The sequence below is a fragment of the Centropristis striata genome, chromosome 21, assembly GCF_030273125.1.
Source record: "Centropristis striata isolate RG_2023a ecotype Rhode Island chromosome 21, C.striata_1.0, whole genome shotgun sequence".
In the NCBI taxonomy this organism is placed as follows: domain Eukaryota; kingdom Metazoa; phylum Chordata; class Actinopteri; order Perciformes; family Serranidae; genus Centropristis; species Centropristis striata.
The window spans coordinates 2,298,748-2,321,574 of record NC_081537.1 but is presented as its reverse complement, the minus strand read 5'-3'; the positions used below and the strand labels follow the sequence as shown (position 1 = coordinate 2,321,574).

The 22,827-nt window shown below is 40.6% G+C and overlaps 1 protein-coding gene across 3 annotated transcripts in view; it reads right to left on the bottom strand.

Moving 5' to 3' along the window:
- Positions 1-5,056: 5,056 nt before the first annotated feature.
- LOC131959052 (serine-rich coiled-coil domain-containing protein 2-like) overlaps positions 5,057-22,827 on the bottom strand; it is a 53,146-nt gene continuing 35,375 nt past the window's right edge. Inside the window, exons 14-15 of one of the 3 annotated variants that reach the window (XM_059324149.1) lie at positions 9,910-12,308; positions 5,057-8,557 (exon numbers count right to left, since the gene is read on the bottom strand). In XM_059324149.1, coding sequence (XP_059180132.1) covers positions 11,901-12,308 — 408 coding nt within the window. In that variant the 3' untranslated portion in view covers positions 5,057-8,557; positions 9,910-11,900. Of the gene's footprint in view, positions 8,558-9,909; positions 12,309-17,047; positions 20,812-22,827 lie in introns of those variants that run through there. The other 2 variants (XM_059324152.1, XM_059324150.1) reach the window with 2 other exon arrangements.

Here is a 22,827-nt window from a genome sequence, read left to right as displayed (position 1 = left end):
GTCCAAGGTGGGTCTCCTCGGCTCCCAGGTGGAGCAGCTTCTCCTCATCCTCGCCAAGAACCCGACAGCAGCGCCTGAACCGCCCGCAGCGTCTCCGGAGCCCTCTCCCTCATCTACGCGCTTTGGCGCATGCACCAGGCTGGCTCCTCCGGAGCGATACTCGGGGGACCTCGGACTAAGTAGGTCCTTCATCACAGAATGCGAAATGCATTATGAACACTCACCCCATGATTTTCCCACGGAGAGATCCAGAGTTGCCTTCATGATGTCTCACCTCACGGGGAGGGCCCGGGCGTGGGCCACCGCGGAGTGGGCCAGAGACTCCGAGGTGTGTACGTCACATAAAAGATTCACCGAAGCTCTCAGACTCGTCTTTGACCCGGTGGCGACAGATCGAGAGAGGGCTCGGGAACTCTGCAGGCTGAAGCAGGGAGCTGATTCAGTTTGTGATTATGCCATCCGCTTCCGCACCCTGGCTACGGAGAGCGGGTGGAACGCCGCTGCCTTGTACGACGTTTTTTTTGAAAGGGCTCGCAGATCCTATCCAGGATCTTCTGGTTCCGCTGGACCTTCCTCCGGACCTCGACTCCCTCATCGCTCTCGCCGTCCGCACGGATAACCGGCTGCAGGAGAGGAAGCAGCGGCGCGGGTCCAGGTTGGTGCCAGCCGCTATGCCAGATCCCTCCGCGGCTCCTTGGCGCACGGCGCCACGTCGATCTCCTCCCGAGCCACTTCCTCGCCCTTCTGCTGAGCTGGAGGGGGAACCTATGCAGCTGGGAAGGTCCCGGCTTTCTCGGGAGGAGCGGCAGCGGCGATCCCAGGAAGGCAGGTGCTTTTACTGTGGCACACAGGGCCACCTCATCGCCGTCTGCCCCGTGAAAGCGACCTTGGTGGTGAGTCATTTCACAGCCGTCACCCCCATCCCACGAAAGTTAACAACCGTAACGATTACGCACCTTGGCAAGGACATTGAGCAGGGTGTTTTGATTGACTCGGGGGCGGATGGGAGCTTGATTGACTGGGGGTTTGCTCAGAGACTGGGGCTCCAGGTAGAGCCGCTGAGTAAGCCTATTAAGGCGAGCGCGCTCAACGGGCGCGCACTATTTGACATTACACATATTTCTGAACCAGTACACATTCACATCGCTGATCATGAGGAGCACATTAGACTTTACCTGATTAACTCACCTCAGCACTCTCTCATCCTCGGGCTCCCGTGGCTGGTGCGCCACAACCCGCGCATTGATTGGCAGACCGGGGAAATTATTGGGTGGGGGGAGGGTTGTAAAATCTGTTGCCGGCCCCAGAATGAAATTCTCACTCTGAACAATGTTTCTGTTAACTCTGCCATAGACCCAGAGACCATCGACCTGACCACAGTACCAAGCTGTTATCACCACCTCGCGGAGGTTTTTTGTAAAAGTAAGGCCACAGCTCTTCCACCACATCGCCCCTATGACTGCCCCATCGAGCTCCTGCCGGGCTCCACCATTCCCAAGGGCCGGCTTTATTCGGTTTCTGGGCCTGAAAGGCAGGCCATGAAAGACTACATTGAGACCTCATTGAAAGCAGGCTTGATTCGACCATCCTCGTCTCCAGCCGGGGCTGGGTTCTTTTTTGTAAAGAAAAAGGATGGGACCCTCCGCCCCTGCATTGACTATAGCCCCCTCAACGAGATCACAGTAAAGAATAGATATCCCCTTCCCCTCATGACTTCAGTATTCGACCAACTTCAACAGGCGCAGATCTTCACCAAATTAGACCTGCGTAATGCATATCACCTCGTTCGCATTCGGGAAGGGGATGAGTGGAAGACTGGTTTCAACACACCTTCAGGACACTATGAGTATTTAGTCATGCCATTCGGCCTCACAAACGCTCCAGCAGTATTTCAGTCCATGATAAATGATGTGTTGAGAGATTTTCTAGATCACTTTGTATATGTCTACTTAGATGACATCCTGATTTACTCTCCCGACGTGGAGACTCACAAGAGACACGTCAAACTTGTTCTGCAACGTCTCCTTGAGAATAAGTTGTTTGTAAAGGCCGAAAAGAGCGAATTTCACGCCGATACCATCTCCTTCCTGGGCTTTATCATAGCTCCTGGAAGGGTTCAGATGGACCCGGCAAAAGTTAGCGCTGTGGCTGAGTGGCCCACACCAGATAGCCGCAAGAAAGTGCAGCAATTCTTAGGATTTGCCAACTTCTACAGGCGGTTTATCAGAGGCTTCAGCGCGACAGCGGCTCCTCTCCATGCTCTCACTTCTCCACAGGTGCCGTTCCGCTGGTCCGCCGACGCGGACGCAGCCTTCCGAGAGCTTAAGCGGCGGTTCACCACAGCACCCATCCTCACACTCCCCGACCCCTCTCGCCAGTTCGTGGTGGAAGTTGATGCTTCCAATGAGGGGATCGGGGGTGTTCTGTCCCAACGAGCCGAGTCGGACAACAAGCTCCACCCCTGTGCCTTCCTGTCACGACGCCTGACGGCAGCGGAGCGAAACTACGATGTGGGAAATCGGGAGCTGCTGGCAGTGAAGGTGGCGCTGGAGGAGTGGCGGCACTGGCTGGAGGGAGCACAACACCCGTTCCTGGTTTGGACAGACCATAAAAACCTGCAGTACATAAGAAAAGCCAAACGGTTGAATTCTCGACAAGCCCGCTGGTCATTGTTCTTTAACCGTTTTCAATTTTCCCTATCTTACAGACCGGGGTCAAAGAACACTAAGCCTGATGCCCTGTCCCGTCTTTTCAGCCCCGAGCCCGTTGCCACGGAACCTGACCCCATCCTTCCACTTAACCATGTGGTTGGAGCGGTTACCTGGCCCATAGAAGCCGAGGTGAAGCAGGCGAATGGTGAGACCCCTCCACCTAGTGGGTGCCCCGAAAATCGTCTGTTTGTTCCTGTTAATCTGCGCCCACAGGTGATTCACTGGGCTCACTCGTCTCTGCTCACCTGCCATCCGGGTGTACGTCGGACCATGTTCGCCATCGCACAGCGGTTCTGGTGGCCGTCCATGGAGCCGGAGGTCCAGGAGTACGTTGAGGCGTGTCCTGTCTGTGCCAGGAATAAGAACTCCTCCAGAGCCCGCGCAGGCTTGCTGCAGCCTCTCCCCATCCCGTCCCGGCCGTGGGCGGAGATCTCCATGGATTTTGTCACGGGGCTCCCGATCTCCAGAGGTAACACTACGGTCTTAACCGTAGTGGACAGATTCTCTAAGATGGCACATTTCATAGCTTTGCCTAAACTGCCGTCTGCTAAAGAAACAGCTGAGTGTATGATGAACAATGTGTTTAGGATCCACGGATTCCCTCAGGACATTGTGTCAGATCGGGGGCCCCAATTTATCTCACGGTTCTGGAGGGAGTTCTGCAAGTTAATTGGAGCTACTGTTAGCCTCACCTCGGGGTACCATCCAGAGGCTAACGGCCAGACGGAGCGCCTCAATCAGCAGCTGGAAACCGGCCTCCGGTGCCTGGTGGCACAGAATCCAGCGTCTTGGAGTCAACACCTGACATGGGTCGAGTACGCCCACAATTCCCTTCCCACCTCTGCCACCGGTATGTCCCCCTTCAATTGTGTGTTTGGTTACCAACCCCCTGTCTTTTCTGAATCTGAGCCTGAAGTGTCGGTGCCCTCCGCCCATGCCCTAGTCCGCCGCTGCCGCCGCATCTGGGCAGCAGCCCGCCAGACACTAATCCGTCAAGGGGACAGAGTTAAGAGAGCAGCAGATCGCAGGAGGAGACCGGCTCCTGCCTATCAACCTGGCCAGCGGGTGTGGCTCGCTGCCAAGGAGCTGCCGTTGCAGGTGGAGTCCCGCAAACTGGCTCCACGCTTTGTTGGTCCATTCCCCATCTCTAAAATCATCAATCCAGCAGCCGTGCGCCTCCGTCTGCCCCGGTCCCTCAGAGTACATCCCACCTTCCATGTCAGCAAGATTAAGCCTGTCAAGGAGAGCGTCATGGTGCCGGCAACCAAGCCACCCCCGTCTCCCCGAATGGTCGAAGGGGGGCCTGTTTATGCCGTAAAGAAGCTGCTGGCAGTGCGCAATCGAGGTCGGGGCAGGCAGTTCCTTGTGGACTGGGAGGGGTATGGCCCAGAGGAATGACAGTGGGTCCCAGCCAGGTTCATCATGGACCCTGACCTCATTCGAGACTTTTATAAAGAACACCCTGAACAGCCTGGGCCGTCAGGTGTCGGCCCTAGAGGGGGGGGTACTGTCACACCGCGGTGAGTGTTTTGTCAAGTTGCGTTTTTGTCCTGTCTCTGTCTTGTCAATTCCTGTTTTATTTTGAAAAGTAACTCTCCTCTCGTTTCAGGTCACTTGCCCTTCCTCATGTGTCTCCAGTCTGATTGTCTTCCCTGATTCCCTGATTGTGTCCACCTGTTCCCCATTACCCTCATGTGCTTATAGTCTGTGTCTCCCCTTTGTCCTGTGCCAGTGTGTCATGTCTTTTGTCCGCACCACTAGCTCTGAACCACAGTATTGCCACAGTCATAGTCTTGTTGAATTGTAGTCATAGTCTTGTTGAATTGTTATTTTTCCTTAGCCCTCGTTAAGAGTGATTTTTTGTTGGCCTTTTGCCCCTTTTTGCCTAGAAATCTCCTCAGTTGAGTTTTGGTATTTTTCTTAGTTTCTCCCTCGTTTTTAGAGGCGCCTTTTGTTACCTGTTGCTCCGTTTTTCTTGGACACAATAAAGACCTTGTTTTTTCTCTACTACTCTGCATCCGAGTCCTATTCCTGGGTTTCCCCTTCGTGTCATCGCTGTCCCAACACTACCAAATATACATATTTTTAAATAGAAATAATGGGGTTATTTTTTTTTATTAATTTCAGGGGACTTTCATGGAGTAGCTCCACCTTGACCAGCTTCAAATTGAATACTGGTGCATTAAAAATTGCTATCCAACTACACAGTCGCCATAAAGTTTGTAATATTTTCCTTATTTATTTGCTTTCTCATATGTTCTCTATATATTTATTTATAAAAAAACAAAAAAAACAAACAGGCAACAGCAGATTTCTGATCATCACTGAAAAAGACTCAACAAATGTTTTTGTGTGTTGATGGTTTTTATTTCAGCGTTCAGGTTCTCAGCAGCATCAGAAACATCTCAGCCAATGACAGGAGAGGACAATAAATATGAGCCAATAAGCAACCAGGGAGACAAACATCATCTTTAGGGTTCGGGTCGCAAACTTGATTCAGTCCAGACAACGTTTGCACCCAAACAGGAAGTGATGTCACAGATAATAGACATGATATTCTTTAATTATAGAATATATCATTTATATATGGGGCTACAGGGTGGAGTTTAAATGTTCTCTCTGGGTCCTCCAGCTTCCTCCCACAGTCCAAAAACATGCAGCTTAGGTTTAATTGGTGACTCTAAGTTGCCCGTAGGAGTGAATGAGAGCGTGAATAGTTCTCTGTCTCTATATGTCAGCCCTCTGATAGTCTGACGACCCAATGCCAGCTGGGATCGGCTCCAGTTTTCATTTATTCTTTTACTTGATGAAAAAAATCTTGATTTTGTTGTTTCCATTTGACATAAAACTCCATTTCAGGAAGTTCACCTGAGTATTTCACCTAAAACCAACAATCTAACTAACTAAAAATCATTTTCTGGTGTGAAACATGAACATGAATGCAGCATTAAAACATCAACAAACAGAAAAGGGTCAAGCTGAATATCTCCTCTCGTTGTTTAAAGTGCATTTATCAGACTGAGACGCTTTACAAGCTCAGCATTATTATTATTAATAATAATAAATATTATTATTACAGTAGGTAAGACTTAAGGTAAGACTGTACAGTTTATCACATCAGTAAGAGTTAAGAGTCCTCCACAGTAATTGCACACAAAATAAATATAAATAATAATAAATTAAAAAAACAGCAGGTGGTTTTTCCAGCTAGAACTCTGAGATAATTTATCTTCAGATGGGAAACTCTGAGTTTACGGTTCCAGAAACGCTGATCTGAGTTCAATCAGCTCTGAGTAACCACGGCGATAAAAAGGATCATTAATGGAGCGTTTCACCATGGCAACAGATTTAAAAAATGGTTGATTTGGAAATTGTCGAGAGAACGTACGACGAGTTAGAAAATTTTTTTTGAAAAAAAAAAAAACAACAACAACTGGATGTAGAGAAGGAAAGGAGGAAGGAAAGGAAAGGAAAGGAGGATGTAGAGAAGGAAAAGGGTGTAGGAAAGGAAAAGAGGATGTAGATAAGGAAAAAGGATGTAGGGAAGGAAAAGAGGGTGTAGGAAAGGACAGAAGGATGTAGAGAAGGAAAGAAAGGTGTAGGGAAGGAAAGGAGGATGTAGAGAAGGAAAAAAGGATGTAGGAAAAGAAAGGAGGATGTAGAGAAGGAAAGGAGGATGTAGGGAAGGAAAGGGAAGAAGGATGTAGAGAAGGAAAGAAAGATGCAGGAAAGGAGAGGAGGATGTAGAGAAGGAAAAGATAATGAAGGAAAGGAACAAAGGATGTAGAGACGGAAAGGAAAGGAAAGGAGGATGTAGGGAAGAAAAAAAGGATGTCGGAAAAGGGAAGAAGGATATAGGAAAGGAAAGGAGGATGTGGAGGAGGGAAGAACGTAAAACTCAGAGTTTCCCTCATTTCAAGGTTCACATACTTGGTTTTCAGATCACCTGCTTTCTAGAACAGTCCCCAGGTGACAGGTATTTTAGGTTGACAAACATCCTGCAGTTTCCTGTCTTCAAGTTTTTCAAAATAAAAGTATTTCCCCAGCCAACACAGTGTACAATTACAGGACACAGCAGAGTGGATATACTGTTCATAGATACATATTGTGATTATTCATGGCTGAGTTATGGAGATACAACATGATATTAAGTTTAATTCTAAATATGTGTAAATACAGTGATTGAAAGATTATAGACAACAAAGCAGCTTGTGGTGGAAACGACAAACTTTCACCTGCAAAACATTGATACACACTGCAAACTCTTAAACATGTCTTAAGCCTTAATTTACGCTTAATTTGCTATATTTTGTTGAGCTACTTTCAAGTGGGACTTTTACACTTTCTGCACAAATGTTTCACAATAAAAGGCAGCTTCACGAGATGATCTCTACATGCATTGGAAGGTTTTATTGTGAAATATCTCTGGGAAGTGCTGTGTTTATTGAAGGAAGCTTTAAGGTGATGAAAACCCCCCTGCAAGGTAGACGTGATCTGGGATTCATTTGTGAGTGAAAATTGATAAAATGATAAACTAAAGTTAACATGTGATACATTAGCCATGTTTCCATTCACATCTTTTTTTTCAAAACACGCCACAACAACACGCGCCATTTGTAAAAGCCGGCGAAGCAGTGTTGGCAACTTAGCGACTTTGTTGCTATATTTAGCGACTTTTCAGACCCCCTTAGCGACTATTTAAAAAAATTAAAAAGCCACTGGAGACAAATCCAGCGACTTTTTCTGGTGTTATTGGAGACTTTTGGAGACTCGTTCTTATTCTTCTTATCGAGCCGCGGATTGCTGTGCATAATTAGCCATGCTGCTTTGTTTATGATCAGCTGCTGACGTTGTGCACAGTTAGTGACAGGGTCCCGAGGCTCGTTAAGAAGAGTAAGAACGAGTCGAAGCAGCAGTCCTCCTGCAGCAGTCTCTCCCAGCTGCAGTCACAGAGCCGGAGGGGATGTTAACCCCTTAGCGTCCAGTCTGCAATTTGCTAAGAGGCTAACAGTTAGCTCTGTAGCAGTACAGTGTGTATGTGCTAACAGGCTAACAGCTAGCTCTGTAGCAGTACAGTGTGTATGTGCTAACAGGCTAACAGTTAGCTCTGTAGCAGTACAGTGTGTATGTGCTGCTGCTGCAGGAGGTGTTCACTTAGCGATCTGTTTGTTTACAACGAGCATGGACACTAACAGTGTCCACTCCAGTGCACAGTTAGCGATGCCGGTTAATTCGAAGCTGTGCATAATTAGCCATGCTGGTTTGTTTATGATCAGCTGCTGACATTGTGCACAGTTAGCGACGGCGGCCACAGTTGAGTCTCCCGTGTTTAATCCGTCTTGTATGTGATCATGGTAAAAACTGTCACTAAGCGATTATACAACGGCGAAAACCAAACGTCACCTCCAGAGTCTCTAAATCCCTCTGGGGGCCTTTTTGTAATGGAGATATGCAGAGTGAGCGGACTTTTGAGAGGGCGTGGCCTGAGACTTTCCTGGTGGCCACTCTTCCCCCTAAAGGAAACATGGCTAATGGCTTTACTCCTTACAGAGGAAACTCTGTAAATCTCATCTCATTGTTTCAGTCACTACCCAGAGCTCAGAGGTGACGGTTGGAACGGTGATCTTCTCCGTCCAGCTCAGCTCCTTCTTCACCACATTGGTACAAAAGGTGCAGAGGGGGGTATAGTCCACCATTTTCCAGCATAGAACCACAAAGTCAGACTTGATACCTGCTCCAGTGAGTCCTGGAGGTCCCAATCTGATGAAAAGAGGACCACATCATCTGCATAGAGTCAGAGATCACCATCCTGGACACTCTCCTCCACCCAGCTGGGCCTTCACATCCTGTCAACACAAACCACAACCTGGATCAGTGAACATGGACGACCCTGATGGAGGAAGTTACTGATGACTTTTCAAGTTTTTTTGTTGCAAATATATTCTTTATTTTATTGCATATACTGTCACTAAAAAGCGAGAAAGGACACAGCGCTGACAGAAGATCACCGTATGAATCAGATAATATTTGACTTGATGTGTCAATGGAGAGAAAATGTCAGCTGGCTCGTTTCTACCGTGACTCGCTTTGTGATCTCAACAAAATGTTAATGTCTCCTGACTGAAATGAAATATCCAGCTCAGGAACAGGCGAGAGCGTAACGTAGGAAATGTTGTACATTTAGAAGTAAAATGCATCAATCTGGTGCACTTTGAGAGCTAAATGAGAGCAAACACCTCATATAACATTTGTCACAGTCGATATAGGAAAGGAAAGGAGGATGTAGAGAAGGAGAGAAAGATGTAGGAAAGGAAAGGAGGATGTAGAGAACGAAAAAAGAACGTAGGAAAGGAAAGGAGGATGTAGGAAAGAAAGAAGGATGTAGAGAAGGAAAGAAAGATGTAGGAAAGGAAAAGAGGATGTAGAAAAGAAGAGGATGATGTAAAGAAAGAAAAAGGATGTAGGAAAGGAAAGAAGGATATAGGAAAGGAAAGGAGGATGTAGGAAAGGAAAGAAGGATATAGGAAAGGGAAGAAGGATGTAGGAAAGGAAAGGAGGATGTAGAGAAAGAGAGAAAGATGTAGGAAATGAAAGAAGGATATAGGAAAGGGAAGAAAGATGTAGGAAAGGAAAGGAGGATGTAGAGAAGGAAAGGAAGATGTAGGGAAGGAAAGGTGGATGTAGAGAAGAAAAAAGGATATAGGAAAGGAAAGAAGGATGTAGAGAAGGAAAGGAAGATTTAGGAAAGGAAAGGAGGATGTAGAGAGGGAAAAAAGGATGTAGGAAAGGAAAGGAGGATGTAGAGAAGGAAAGGAAGATTTAGGAAAGGAAAGGAGGACGTAGAGAGGGGAAAAAGGATGTAGGAAAGGAGGATGTAGAGAAGGAAAGGAAGATTTAGGAAAGGAAAGGAGGATGTAGGAAAGGAAAGGAGGATATTGGAAAGGGGAGAAGGATATAGGAAAGGGAAGAAGGATGTAGGAAAGGAAAGAAGGATATAGGAAAGGAAAGGAGGATGTAGAGAAGGAAAAAATGGATGCATTTAATTATAAACGTCTTAAATCTTGGATTCACAAGAATAAAACAATTAGAAAAGCCAAGATTGAACCAATGAAATGAAAAGTGATGCTCAAACAGAACACGGGGAGGATAAAGAGTTTGTTTTCTCAGAGGTGGAAGAAAAAAACCTGAAGTTTCTGACCTTAGAGACGTTGTTTGTGCAGAGCAGCAGGACGGAGGATGATGGAGGTGGTTTGTTCGGGAGACTCCACAGCGAGGAAGACTTGGCGGGGAGGAAGAAGCGTGCAACAGCAGCATGTTCAACAAGTTTCCAGGCTTTAAAGTCAGACAGGAAGTGAGTCAATCAGGCACACAAACAGTAAAATAAAAGTGCTTCCTAACACACAGTGAGCGACGACATCACGACACCGTATCCTCGTCTGCTAAAGTAAATAAATAAACATCATATCAGCATCATTTAAATACTTTATTTGAGTGGCCCTTTGTTCTGATTTGGGTTTTGTTTTTGTCGATAACTTTCCCTCCGCTTTAAACTAAAGTAATTAATTTATGATTATGTTTATTGAAAAAGCTATTATTCATATTAATTGTGTTTTGAATTGTTTGTCTGCATGCGGTGATTAACTGGAGTTGATTATTTGGAAGCCCACAGAGCCGAAGAGGGTTTCACTTTAAGATTTAATATAGTTTTTTGTGTGTTTTATGTAGAGAGCAGAGTTCAGTCAGCCAAGAAAAGAAGACAAAAAAGTTTTATGGAGTGATTTTTTATGAACTGGATCAAGTCTGCAGATTCTTCCAAAACAGTGAAACAGTTTGTTGTACTGTAAATTATCTTTTATGGATCTTAATAATAACAGATCAGCCCTCCCAACCCCAGCAACAGAATTTCAATGAACTTTTGGACAAATTTTAAAACAGACTTGCAGAGTAAATTTTGACAGAAATATAACAATTTTAAGCCTAGTTTTGGTTACTTTTTTATCAGAAACATAAGTTAAAACAGCAAGATAACATCTGTTTTTTACAGTTACACTGCAAAGAAAAATGTGTTTAATTTACGATAAAATACCGGCAGCTGTGGTTGCCAGAACTTCACCGTAAAAATCACAGAGTGGGTTTTTTTTCCGTGAATTTAAATGTAAATATCAGCAAAAATTGTAATTTAGACTGAAAAGTCCCTTTATTTTTTAGGGTAAATGTGTCTTTGTGACAATATGGTATTTGTCCATTTATTGTACATGAAAATTTCATAATTTTTACAGTAAAAATGTGTTTTCTACAGTTTTTCAAAAGTTTTGTACTATTCATTGATTTACAGTAATTAAAAGTGTCTACTACGGTAATATGCATTTTTTAATTTACGCCCTATTTCTCATGCAATTTTGATGCAATGTTCTACAAAAATTTTTTACGGTTAGTCTTAAACATACTTTTTAAACCAATGGTGGGTTTTGTAGAGGGTTGAATTGATTTATTAGGGCTGAACAGAATGTTTAAAAAATAAAAACGCTACTTACATTTGAAGCTTCTGTTGTTTTTACATTTTTAAATAAAGCTTCAAAGATCCACCAGAAAGGATTTTAATATTGTGATATAAATTTATTAATTTCAAATAATTACATTTCAAAATCTTTAGTTCACACATTTCATATAACTTGTTTGTTTCTTCATTTATTTATTTAATTTTGTGGATTACGTGACTTTGTATAAACTGCTCATGACATTCTATAACTTCATCAGGTCGTCATCTGAAATCTGACTTTTGTTAAAGAGAAGAGGCTCTTTTTTTTAAATTTCTCTCATCATGTATAAGGTTAACTTCATCATTCGTAAGTTGAGTTTGTGCTGAAAAAAAAAATATATATATATAAGAGGAAATTGAACAAATCTGTTTGTAGGAGTGTTGTGCGGTTTTTGCATGAAGTCCACTGTCTAACAAGTCAACAGCTTAAATATCAGTGTTTTTGTTGGGAAATCATTTAAGGACCAGTAAAATAAAGTGTTTACACATTTATCTTCAGTCACAGTGCTCAAATAATATTAACAATTAATAAGTTAACTTTACATATTTCAACATTTCAACCTCAGAATCTAGAATTTAGAGGAAAACAGAAGGTGTGGATCAGTAATTTCTGCCGTCACTGCGTGTTAGGAAGGCAGAGAGAAGACAGCTCAGTGGATCTTTGGTTTGGGGAGGCGGGAGGTGCTGGGTTTGACCTTTGACCCTGCAGGGCTGCTGCTCTCCGGGTCGCTGGGTCTGGACGGCCTCGCTTTTGGCGGCGCGGCGGAGACGGAGGAGGAGGCGGCGGCGGCAGGTCTGGAGACACGAGACATGAAGAGGTGGAGCTTTGAGGGCTGAGGTGGCAGCAGCGACCCGGTGAAGGTCCTCCTCCTCTCCTTCACCTCCCCTTCCTCCCCTCTCCTGCCTCCTGGCGGGACACTGTCAGTGGGGGCGTGGGGGGGTTGGGCGGAGCAGGTGGAGGTGGCTGGAGGCGGAGCTTGCGGTGGCGGTGCTGGAGCTGGGCGGCGGTGCCTCAGTGGATCCTCGTCTTCCTGACCGGAGGCGTGAAATATCTGTGACTGGAACCAAAGAAGCAACAAAACAGGAGTCAGATTAGTGTTTGGACGATATGCTAACCTCTTCTATGAAAAATAATTCCAAATTCCTTTTGTTGTCCCAACGCTTCAAAGAAGCAACAAACAGAAACAGGAGGCAGATTTTCCATTTGACTGCTTTCAGATAAAAAAAGAAAAGCTACGGTGAAGATAAAAATGTCACAAGAAACTACAAGATTGAAGGAATCCATGATAGCTTGTCGGGAAATAATGAAGTTAGAAAAACTTAGTGTTTGGACGATATGCTAACCTCTTCTATGAAAAATAATTCCAAATTCCTTTTGTTGTCCCAACGCTTCAAAGAAGCAACAGGTCACAAAAAGGAGGCAGATTTTCCATTTGACTGCTTTCAGATAAAAAAAGAAAAAAAAGGAAAGCTACGGTGAAGATAAAAATGTCACAAGAAACTACAAGATTGAAGGAATCCATGATAGCTTGTCCGGAAATAATGGAGTTAGAAAAACTTAATGTTGGGACAATATGCTAACCTCTTCTATGAAAAAGAATTCCAAAGTCCTTTAAACACTACTAAATATAAGTATGGTAATTTGTTTTTGATTATTGAGTTAATTTACAAAGAGCGCCATTTCTTGGGCTCCGTAAATAAAGAAAATGCTTCATGAGGCTTTGTTGTCCCAACGCTACAAAGAAGCAACAGGTCACAAACAGGAGGCAGATTTTACATTTGACTGCTTTCAGATAAACACAAAAATAAGAAAAAGCTACGGTGAAGATAAAAATGTCACAAGAAACTACAAGATCGAAGGACCTCATGATAGCTTGTCGGAAAGTAACAAAGTTAGAAAAACTTAGTGTTTGGACGGTATGCTAACCTCTTCTATGAAGTAGTTTTCCAAATTCCTTTAAACACTACTAAATATAAGTATGGTAATTTGATTTTAATTATTGAGTTAATTTACAAAGAGCGCCATCTCTTGGGCTCCGTAAATAAAGCAAATACTTCACAAGGCTTTGTTGTCCCAACGCTACAAAGAAGCAACAGGTCACAAAGACAAACACAAAAATAAGAAAAGCTACTGTGAAGATAAAAATGTCACAAGAAACTACAAGATTGAAGGAATCCATGAGAGCTTGTTGGGAAGGAGGCGAAATAAAGAAGTTAGAAAAACGTTCTACACATACGAGTGATATACCGACCTCTTCTATGAAAAGAACTCCAAATTCTTTCACAATTACTAAATATTAGTGTTGGGACAACGAAGCCTCGTGAAGCATTTCCTTTATTTTTTGACCCCACTAGATGGAGGTCTTGGCTTTAAAAAAAAGGCTTCATCAATGGTGATTGAGTGTGTTTTCAGCCCTTTGTTGAACAAAGAGCGCCATCTCTTGGGCTCCGTAAATAAAGAAAATGCTTCATGAAGCTTCGTTGTCCCAACACTACAAAGAAGCAACAGGTCACAAATAGGAGTCCTATTTTTCATTTGACTGTTTTCAGACAAAATTCCTTTAAACACTACTAAATATAAGTATGGTAATTTGTTTTGGATTATTAAGTTAATTAACAAAGAGGGCCATCTCTTGGGCTTCGTAAATAAAGAAAATGCTTCATGAGGCTTCGTTGTCCCAACACTACAAAGAAGCAACAGTTCACAAAGATAAACACAAAAATAAGAAAAGCTACTGTGAAGATAAAAATGTCACAAGACACTACAAGATTGAAGGAATTAATAAATAATAATACATTTTATTTGTAATGCGATTTACATTAAAGGAAATTTCAAAGTGCTACAGGTTAAAAGCATAAAAGTCAAATTTGAAAAGGAGGGGAAAAAAGAACTTTACCGTAATAAATACGGTGCAACTTTTTTGTACAGTAAAATGATATTAGCACTGTTGATTTCCCGTTTAGGATTTTAGTCCATATTTTACTGTAAAAAATAAAACATTTTTCCAACAAAAGAAACGCTGTTCTGCCATATAATTGACAAAAAAATACTTGTTACAGAAGAATCTACATGGAACACACGTAAACTTTAAAAACAACACAACAAAACAAAAACACAAAGGAGCCAATAACTTTGCTTGTGTTTGAATATGATAAGGCAGACAAGGACGATGAATCCTCCTGTGTTATAATATATAATTCAGTTTTTATAGAATTTTACAAGGAAAAATTTGATTTATTTGAGATGGAAGTAAAAAGATGATTAATTCCTTCAGATGTGTTGTTTGCTTTGATCCCCAAGTGTCCGACTGATTTAAGTTGTTTGAGTGTGTTCTCTGAACCATTAAAAACATGAAGAATTATGATTTTATTAGAAAAAAATAAAAATAAAAGCCTGATGAAAGTGTTGAAAAGCTGCTTGATGATCAGAAACACAGGAGCTGAATATAAATCTGTTTCTCTCATTATAAATAACATTTCTTCAGTTTGGTTTTTCAACGGTTTTCTACTGTGAAGTTTAAAATGTTTCTATTTTTAGGGCCCGAGCCAGACAGTTGAAATTGGTCCGTTTATTATTATAACGGCAAATGAATCGCGTTTTTGTTAGTTATATCATATTGCAAAACTCACCAAACTTGGGCCAAAACTAAATCCCGTCAAAATTGTACGTATTTCATTAGTTTCAGAAATGGCCGTGGCTAAATGACCTACTAGCGCCCCCTAATTGGATTGAGCCCAAAAACAGGTTTGTCGTAGAGACACGAAATTTGGTACATACATGTATCATGGGAAGACGCACCAAAAAGTCTCAAGAAGCCATACCCAAAAACGAACAGGAAGTCGGCCATCTTGGATCGAAAATGGCGTTTTAGACGTTTTTCGCCATTTCCGCGCCGCATACTTTAACAACCTCCTCCTACAGGTTTAATCCGATCGACTTCGGACTTGTTCAGTACCATCACAAGGCCTTTGGGATCAAAAGTTATTAAAAGCTTTGCAGGTCGTCACACTATGGGGGCGTGGCAGGGCGGCTAAATATGGCGTTTCGACATAAAACACGAGACCTTATAACTTGACCCTATATTGTCCAATCTGCCTCAAACTTGTCATGCATGATGATGGTCCATCACTGAACAGTTCTACATAACAATATTTAATGGTGTAAATAAGCCAAAAAACAACGTTTCAGAAATTGTTGCCAGCTTTTGGACGTCATTGTTAAAAAGAGTGGTTTAATGGAATATTTGTTATTAATTGATTATCCTGAACTGCATATCTGAACTCAGGTCTCAGGTTGTTATTGCAGTGACAGTATTTGTGAAAACTAAATGTCCTGCTGTGACCTCAGTGATAATCTTTTGGGATTCAGAGGGTTAAAGATTGTTTTTGTTTTCCACAACAACAAAAAAGATGTGCCCCATATGTGATACAATAAAATATGTTTTCTGATAAAAATGTTAGTTTTTTTTAAGCAAAGTTTGATAATTACCAGGCTAATATTGTGAATCACAATTGTTTTGGTGAATTTTGAGATTAAATCACAACCAAATCCAGTTTAAAACATTACACTCTGAGCTCCTCAACAACACTGTGAAGCCATGATTGATTCTGCTGAGATGAACGGTCATTTGAAAAATATTCACTGAAAATCTGTTTACACAGAGCAGAGAGGAGAGGACAGGAGTCACTGGAAATATGGAAATAGTTCAATATGTAGAATATGTGGAACTTTTCCCCCCCAACATTCGTGACACATGTGGGCACTTGGAAAACTTGTATATATATTTTTCTGAGAAATTCAACTTTATTCATTCATATTATTATTTGTGTCATAACTGTGTGACTCTGCATAAAAGACATTTTTGAGTTGTTCACACTTCTAGCCATGACTTTGCTGATTCCATAGAGCTGCTTACTAAGACTTAAAGATTGTATATATTGCAGTGAACCAAAATGTCCCCACTTTCCACCTAAAAATGCCCTTCCTTCTCAAAATGTCCCCACTCTCCCGGTGTAGAAACGTGTCACTGAGCAGTATGTAACAGAGTGTAACTGATACAGAAGCGTTAAGCTTCTTGTTGCTTTCCACACTCTGATCCCGCTGCCGGCTCTCATCTACACACTGATAATCCGATTTACACCGAGAATCAGAGGGAGAGGTAAAAAACAGCAGTGAAATCCATCATGTGCTACAATCTCTGCTTATTGATCGCGGCAAACTTGTGTGAAGTAATAACTAATCTGCTGTTACCTCTCTGCTCCTTTATCTGCCTCGCTCTGAGCAGCTGCACCTGTAGACTCGAAGAAATTCACTCTTTTTACGGTCACATCTCCCTCTTTTTTTATACTTCTTCTCGGTGGATGATCCTGACGAAATAATGGGCTCAGATTTTACCTCAATATTAAAACTTTCAGATGATGCACACAACAAGTTACACTAAACAAGCTGTGGCTATTTGGAGGCCAAACTCCTTTATTATAGATTATTCTGTCAGTTAATTTTATTGGTAAAACTTTTAGGTCTATCCACTTTTCTTTATCTATCTATAAAGCAAGAAGTTTTGTGTGTGTGTGTGTGTGTGCGCATCCTTGATTTTGAAGATTTTGGAATTAATTTTTCTAAATATCATTATTTACATAGGATGTGTTGCAGAATTGCACTGTTTCCGATCGGACGCCTTTTAGGGGAGCTCCGCCCATTTTATAGGAGCCCCGCCCCTTTTGGGGAGCCCCGCCCATTTTATGAGAGTCCCGCCCCCTTTAGTGTAGCCCCGCCCCATTGTGTGATAGGCCTCCACCTGGTCAGTAACACAGTAATTCACTCTGGATTTCCACCCTGACTCATCTCATCTGAAGTCTATTTATCCTACCTATCTTTAGGAGGTTAAAGTGGCTACAAGGTTCCATTTTACAATAATATTCTAATAGTTTCCAGCGAATATCAGTGTTTAATGTGTATGTGCTGGATGGTGTGGTACTTTATGAAAAGTAAGTGTTTTATGGAGTTGCAGACATTATAGTGTGGCATGTAATGTATGAATACATACTTCCTACGGGCACTGCACTAGTAATAATTTAAAAAAAATTAAATTGCTCTTCTTCTTTAACGTATAGCACTCCTGTAGCAATTAGTTTGCTCTTAAAGTTCTGTACTTGGTTCCTGAGGCTAGAACCATCAGGTTGAATGAACTTATTGTAAGTCGCTTTGGACAAAAGTTAAATGACATGTAATCTAATGTGATGTAACAACAAGTTACACTAAACAAGCTGTGGCTATTTGGAGGCCAAACTCCTTTATTATAGATTATTCTGTCAGTTAATGTTATTGGTAAAACTTTTAAGGCCTGTACACTTTTCTTTATTCCTCAATAATAACTGGAGGAGCTTTATTGACACAGACAGGCAGGAAGAGAAAAAAGAAACATAAATAGATTAAGTGGACGTCGTTTTCACTCTCAAAACTATCTCAAAAAGTCAGAAAATCTGCAACTACAACTAATTCATTATTCAGCTCTATTTTAGACTGCTGGTCCAACAAATCAAGTCATTCATATTAATCCGTTGACTGATGTTTAAGACTAAACAATTAATTGAATAGTCAAAAAACTAATAGATTAATAGAACCAACATAATTGTTTTTTGCAGCCAAAAGACTTTATTATGTTTGAAGTTTTACTCTCTCTACACAAAAACTTCAGTCATGTCAAAGGTCTGGAGAAGTTTGCTGCTATTTGCCGTTTCCATGGTTACGTTCACCGCTATGTAGAGATTATAAAGTCCATACAAAATAAAGCTTATTAAGATCATAACTCATATACAACAACTTCCTTACTTACTACTAATAATCAATAATTCTGAGGTTATTGAGGGAAAACTCTTAGTTAATGTCTTACTGGTTGTATAATAAGGCCATGCAGAATAAGGCATTAATAACAACTTAATAATGACTCATTAAGAGCCAATATGTTACTTATTTGCATGCTAATAAGCAGCTAATTAATGTTGAATGCGTTTCCTAATATAAAGTGTTAATATATATTATAATATATGTGAGTAAAATGTGACAGGAGCAAGAAATTGCTATGAAACTGCTTGTTGGGATTTACAGGGTTAATGGATCAATCTGTTACTATTTACTATATTTATTCCTTTTTGCAACAAAAAATGTATTAGTCCATCTCTCCATACTACCAATTAACTATTTCACTGTAGATTTTAATCTAACAAACAGAAAAAACATTTGTTGGGGACAATTTCTTTTAAATAATCTATATTTTGTGCTCCGACGAGTGGCAGATTTATCAGCAGCAGAATGAGAAACTACACTGTGTTACAGTTTTTTACAACCACTATGATTCGTTGTTCGATACTTTTAACGCTTTTTCAAAACTCTTCACACAGTTACCACAACATCAGCCTGTGTGGGCGATACAATTAACACAATTCTTCTTCTTTTGACACAAAATACACACATTTTACACGTTTAAAATTAGTTTTAACTCCTTTTACACACAAGCTCAATCAAGACCAAAACAGTAGATGACAGCTAAATGATGATTTTTTTCCTCTTTGCTCTACTGTAAGTCATTTTCATTTGCAATACAAAGTAAAGTGTTTACTGTAAATCCTGTCATTTACTGTCTTCTTCTTTATAAACATTCTGCAGAGTTGCTCTGACACAGCTCAAACACTTTCTGTACTGAGTGTTGTACAAAAAAAGGAACAAAATTCATGGCCAACAAATGAAAAATGAAGAACATCACCACAAACATTATCTCTATGGAGTCTTATAGGGCTATTTTGTCTCTTTTTGAATCCTTTTCATGTCTTTGTAAGTCATTTTGTGTCGTTTTTTAGTCATTTTGTGGCGTTTTTTGGTCATTTTGTGTCTTATTTTTAGTCATTTTGTCTTTTTTTTGTAATTTTGTGTCTTTTTTGGGTAATTTTGTGTCTTTTTTGTCATTTTGTGTCTTTTTTAAGTCATTTTGTCTTTTTTTTAGTCATTTCGTGTCTTATTTTTAGTCATTTTGTGTCTTTTTTGTCATTTTGTGTCTTTTTTTTAGTCATTTTATCTTATTTTCAGTCATCTCGTGTCTTTTTTTCGTCATTTTGTGTCTTTTTTTTGTCATTTGGTGTCTTTTTTTTAGTCATTTTGTGTCTTTTTTTGGTCATTTTGTGTCTTTTTTAGTCCTTTAGTCCAACATAAAATGTGATTTTGAATCTTTTTTTTTAACTTTCAAAACACTATCATGTTAAATAAAGAATTTTAAATGTTGCAAATGTGAACAAAGGTGTCAAATCTAACATATAAGAGGGTTCCATCCAGTTCTATCATTTTATACTAAATCTATTTGAGCTTGTCTGAACTTTAGAGGTAAATTTACAGTAGGGCTCCACGCTGCTTTGTTTTCTAGTCTGATGGAGGCAACAAGTCTGGATTATTTGGAGCTTTTGGACACTCCACAGGGTTAATTTACATGTACGATCAATACAATAATCTGTTGATTGTAAAAGAAAAAGGAAAAAAAGTAGATTTGACACATGCAAAGTGACATGAAAACATCTGCAGCTGGAAGAACCATGGCCTGGTGAACACTGACATCTGGTGGCAGACAGTGGGACTGCAACCTCCATATCTGTCTGTCTGTCTGTCTGTCTGTCTGTCTGTCTTTGTGTTCAAACCTCATAAATAATGCATGATAGGATGGACAGAATAACAAGAGGAGAGAGAGAGGAAGGGCATGGGAAAAGAGGATTCACCTTGTGTGTGTGTGTGTGTGTGTGTGTGTGTGTGTGTGTGTGTGTGTGTGTTGGACAGAGGGAATCACTCGACTGCCAAATTTTTTTTTCCCAAAAGAGAGTCTGGCTGCAGAGCTGCACTGTCAGGACCGGAAGTTGATTCGAAGCCTTTCAAAATAAAAGAGAGCATACTGGAAGCACGTATTTTTCGTTGCCCGTGTTTTTATTTCTTGGGTCTTTATTTTATGTTTACATTGTGAAAATGTTTATGTGCATTGATGTGTTCAATTTAACTCTATGGAGTCTTATAGGGCTATTTAGTCCATTTTTTAATCCTTTTCATGTCTTTTCGTGTCTTTGTAAGTCATTTTTGGTAATTTTGTGTCTTTTTTTGTGTCTTTTTTGGTCATTTTGTGTCTGTTGTTGTGTCTTTTTTAGTAATTTTGTGTCTTTTTGTGACTTTTTTTAGTCATTTAGGCCTTTTTGTTTGTCTTTTTTTAGTTATTTTGTCTTTTTTTAGTTATTTTGTGTCTTTTTTTAGTCATTTTGTGTCTGTTGTGTCTTTTTTAGTCATTTTGTGTCTTTTTTTAAATCATTTTGTGTCTTTTTGTGTCTTTTTTAAGGCATTTTGTGTCGTTTTTTGTCATTTTGTGTCTTTTTTTGTCATTTTGTGTCTTTTTTTAGTCATTTTGTGTCTTTTTGTTTGTCTTTTTGTGTCTTTTCTTTGAAAGGAGAGGAGAGGAGAGGAGATAAACAAAGATATAAAAAAGTTTCCACTGTACCATGCTTTGTCACTGAAGTAAAGCACTAAGTTTTCCACTCCTGGTCGAAGGCAGAGAAGAAGGATAAAAACACAGAGAGGTTCAGAGGGAGGAGAGTTAGGAGGAAATAACAACAGAAAGAAAGAAAACAAGTTGTTTATTATTATTCAGACGTAGTGGAGGTGTGAGACAGACAGTAACAGTGGACATGCTGTGATAAAGTTACGGTTCAAAGATTTGGGCTGAAGAGAAAAAATAAAATGGGATGGAAAAGAAGTGTCGGATGTAAATACAGGAGAGGAATTAACACATTTAATAATGAGGAACTTGAAGAGATCAGCAGCTTAAATTCATATCTGAACCTTCTGAAATAACCTTCAATGTCACACAGAAGCTTTTAATTCAGCTGAACATCATCCTGAGTGTAATATTGAAGTTATTTTATGCTGGCAAACCTCCACATCTCCATTAAAAACATCTCTGACTTCCGACCCTTCAGGTTACTTTATAGTTTTATAAACTGAAGCTGCTGCACCTTTTTTAAACAGACTGAACAGAGTGTGCCAATATGGAGCCTTTATGACCTTTTTTCAAATTCTGTTTTTAACCCTTTGATGCACAACATGGTCTTTATTCATTTTTGAATAAAATCCCTTTTTATGTCATTACCTTTCTAATGCACAACATGGGTCAAAAATGACCCCTATCCATTTTTTAGCCAAGTAGCATGCTAAGCTAACTACTTAACTAACTTCTTGGCTAAGTAGCTTGCTAAGCTAACTACTTAGCTAACTTCTTGGCTAAATATTTAGCTAAGTAGCTTGCTAAGCTAACTACTTAACTAACTTCTTGGCTAAGTAGCTTGCTAAGCTAACTACTTAGCTAAGTTATTGACTATCTATAGCTAAGTAGCTTGCTAAGCTAACTACTTAGCTAACTTCTTGGCTAAGTAGCTTGCTAAGATAACTACTTAGCTAACTTCTTGGCTAAGTATTTAGCTAAGTAGCTTGCTAAGCTAACTACTTAGCTAACTTCTTGGCTAAGTAGCTAAGCTAACTACTTAGCTAACTTCTTGACTAAATATAGCTAAGTAGCTTGCTAAGCTAACTACTTAACTAACTTCTTGGCTAAGTAGCTTGCTAAGCTAACTACTTAACTAACTTCTTGGCTAAGTAGCTTGCTAAGCTAACTACTTAGCTAACTTCTTGGCTAAGTAGTTAGCTTAGCAAGCTACTTAGCCAAGAAGTAATAATACAAAAACTTTTTTTCTTCATAAAGTATGAGAGGCAAAATGGAAATAATGATCAGTTGTTATCAAAAACAAGATATTTAAAGAATACTTGGAATATTCAATCATAAAATAAGTTGATATCAAAAGATAGAGCACAGAAACACACAGCAGCATTAAATAACATGAAGGGAATGAATGAGGGTCATTTTAGACCCATGTTGTGCATCAAAGCGTTAAACAAAAGATTTTATAGAAATGGAAATCCTGAAATTAATTTCTTTACATGCTTATCTGTGCAGGACACCCATTTCAAAAGTTATCACACAATTGAATTTACTGCTAGTAGGTGCAGTAAGTTGTAATCTATGGGCTGAAATATGTGCCACCAGAAACTGAATTTGAATTATTTATATTTGAATTTGAATTGCTTAACTTGAATAATTGCATTAAAAAACTGAATTTGAATCACATAATTTGAATTTGTATTGTTCAATATGAATCATTGCATTGAAAAACTTCGGCCAATCAGCACCTACGTTTTCTTTTGGAACATTTCTTGCCACCTGGTTGCCACCAGGTTGCCACCGGGTTACCGACGGGTTGCCACCTGGTTGCCACCAGGTTGCCACTCACCACGAAACTGGGCAAAAAGTTAGACTGACTTGACCAATGGATGAGGCTGGAACGGAGGTGCTGATTGGCCGAAGAGGAGCTATGGCAACTATGTTATAACATCCATAATTAATGAACAGTACATTTCTACTGTAATTACATTTTAGTTAATAGTTAAATGGCTTGATAAATATATTATATGGCATTCAATTTTCCCAAAATAATATTGAAAAT